The sequence below is a fragment of the Porites lutea genome, chromosome 5 (assembly GCF_958299795.1).
Source record: "Porites lutea chromosome 5, jaPorLute2.1, whole genome shotgun sequence".
NCBI classification, from domain to species: domain Eukaryota; kingdom Metazoa; phylum Cnidaria; class Anthozoa; order Scleractinia; family Poritidae; genus Porites; species Porites lutea.
Window position 1 is genome coordinate 35,438,013 of NC_133205.1, and position 2,066 is coordinate 35,440,078.

Here is a 2,066-nt window from a genome sequence, read left to right on the forward strand (position 1 = left end):
CGCAGACCATTAAATTCCCTAAACTAATCTCCGAATTTAACACGCTAAACAAAATGAAATAAAGTCCTACCTTTTTAGCTGTGTTCGTCCGAGTTTTGTTATCCCTGAAATATTTCCTGAGGTACCTGCCTCGTACGTCTCATCTGTCTGTGTTCCATATCTTAGTGTCGATAGTTTTAGATCACGAACGGTGCATAGAGTGGTATATATTTACGCATTTATATGTCGTTTCCGACGTTATAAAGTTCAGCGATATGCTTCAATATGTTTCCAAAGGGGTTTTCTCCGTAATGCTTACGCCACATAAACTCCTGTAGGTAGCTTTCGAAGAGTTCTTTGGATGTTCCTGTACGGGGATAACTTCGCTTCACTCCCCACCATGTATTTTCGATGCCCTGTGTGTGGGCACCTGTGTCTGGGTCTACGAAGTTCAGGCTGTGGTTAACCGTGAGATGTTCGTAGCCCTCGTCTTTTAGGCAGTCATAAGATCTCCATAAGTCGCTCATCACGCGTGTACCCGGCAATATTTGAGCGCGAATAATGGGCAAGAGAGTTTCTTTATCCCTACGCTCTACCGGGACAAGGAAGCAGGCCTTGGTTTCGCGGCAAAGGCCACCAAAAACCCACTTCCCTTCGATTTTGCGACCTCGGTGATACTTCATCTTGCCAAACTTGGACTCGTCAATCTCAACAGTTGTTCCAGGTCCGCCTATTGGCCCCGCATGATGATTCATGATTCTGTCGGCACAAACCTCACGGCAATAGTTATACCAATCTATCACCGTTTCTGTTGACGTTGTTTCGTCGTCCAGTGAGGTTTCGTGCACTGCTTGAGAAGTGGTAAATTTGTGCGCCCAAGCGTAAGTTAGGGCTAATACTTTTTCAATGGATAGCCTGCTAACAGAAAACCACGACTTCTGGCGCATTGATGCTGCCCCATTGCAACCTCTCTTGGAGCATCGCCACTCGTACCCGTCTCGCGATGAAGCTCGTCTAGTCCAGCTGAGTGCATTGTGGCACCCAGCTCTAGGACATTTCAATGACGACGCGAGTAGGTTGTTTTCCTTACACCACTCTATGCACCGGTCGTGATCCGCCAGAATTTTAGAGAGCTTCAAGAAGTTCATTTCGCGTGCCATGGCCATAGTCGACTGAAATACATGCAGGGGAAGAGCGTTTCTGAAGTGTGCGTGCTTTTTATTGCCTGCATTGATGCATTTTTTCGTGGATATGTTACAAGCAAAAGCCTGAATAATATACATGACTTCATGTTTCAGTTGTATTGTTATGTATATTTGAACTTCAACGTGCAAAACGATATCTTTCTTTTATCCGGTAAATCTCAACAAATCGTCGTGGTCTAGTGGTATGGTAGACAGACAGGAACGCCAGAGCTAAAGAGTAGCGTTGGTTCAAATCTCGCTGACGGCCAAGGAAAAAAGGAAAAAGGAAACTGCGGGAGCACTGGAGAGAGTGGCCGGGGAAAGATAGGGGGAATAAGAGCGAGAGAGAGGTAAAAAAAAAAAAAAAAAAAAATTCCTCTTTTATTAACGCAGTAAGTATTCATTACCGATGTATATATGCAATACTCTGGGGAATTTGCTATTGTCTTAGAAGACAATAGCAGGGATACATAATTAATGAGATCGAATGCATAATTAATGTATGGGGTTATATGGAAATTTTTCCCACAACGGCTGCCGAGCTACACAACTCGGTAGATTTACTTTGTGACACAACGGCCGCCGAACTTAACTGAACTAAACCCGGTTTGATGCATGCACCAGGAATCGCACACATTTTCCAAAGACAGTGACGAACCATGCTGAAAAATATGAAGGCTTAATCCAAAGTAAAATTTAACAGCAAACTTCTGAAAGATGAACGCTTTGAAAGATTCAGCAAACATAGATCGATGTACGCTTTACGAAGATTCAGCAAACTTTTTAAAAGATGAACCCTTTACGAAGACAGAATATCAGACCTCAGCAAACCTTTGAAAGATGAACGCCGAGTTCACACGAAACACCACGTGAGTTAGCACGTCAAAGTGAGACAAAACGTAA

At 43.7% G+C, this 2,066-nt stretch overlaps 1 protein-coding gene across 1 annotated transcript; it reads right to left on the reverse strand.

The window, feature by feature from the left end:
* Window positions 1–218: 218 nt before the first annotated feature.
* On the reverse strand, window positions 219–1,145 carry LOC140938302 (uncharacterized). The gene has a single exon (XM_073387799.1). It carries the CDS (start codon window positions 1,143–1,145, stop codon window positions 219–221), a length of 927 nt encoding a protein of 308 aa, XP_073243900.1.
* Between the last annotated feature and the right edge of the window lie 921 nt (window positions 1,146–2,066).

What these genes read in the sequence shown, in the direction of transcription:
- LOC140938302 (XM_073387799.1), bottom strand. Translation starts at nt 1,145, where the DNA reads ATGGCCATGGCACGCGAAATGAACTTCTTGAAGCTCTCTAAAATTCTG.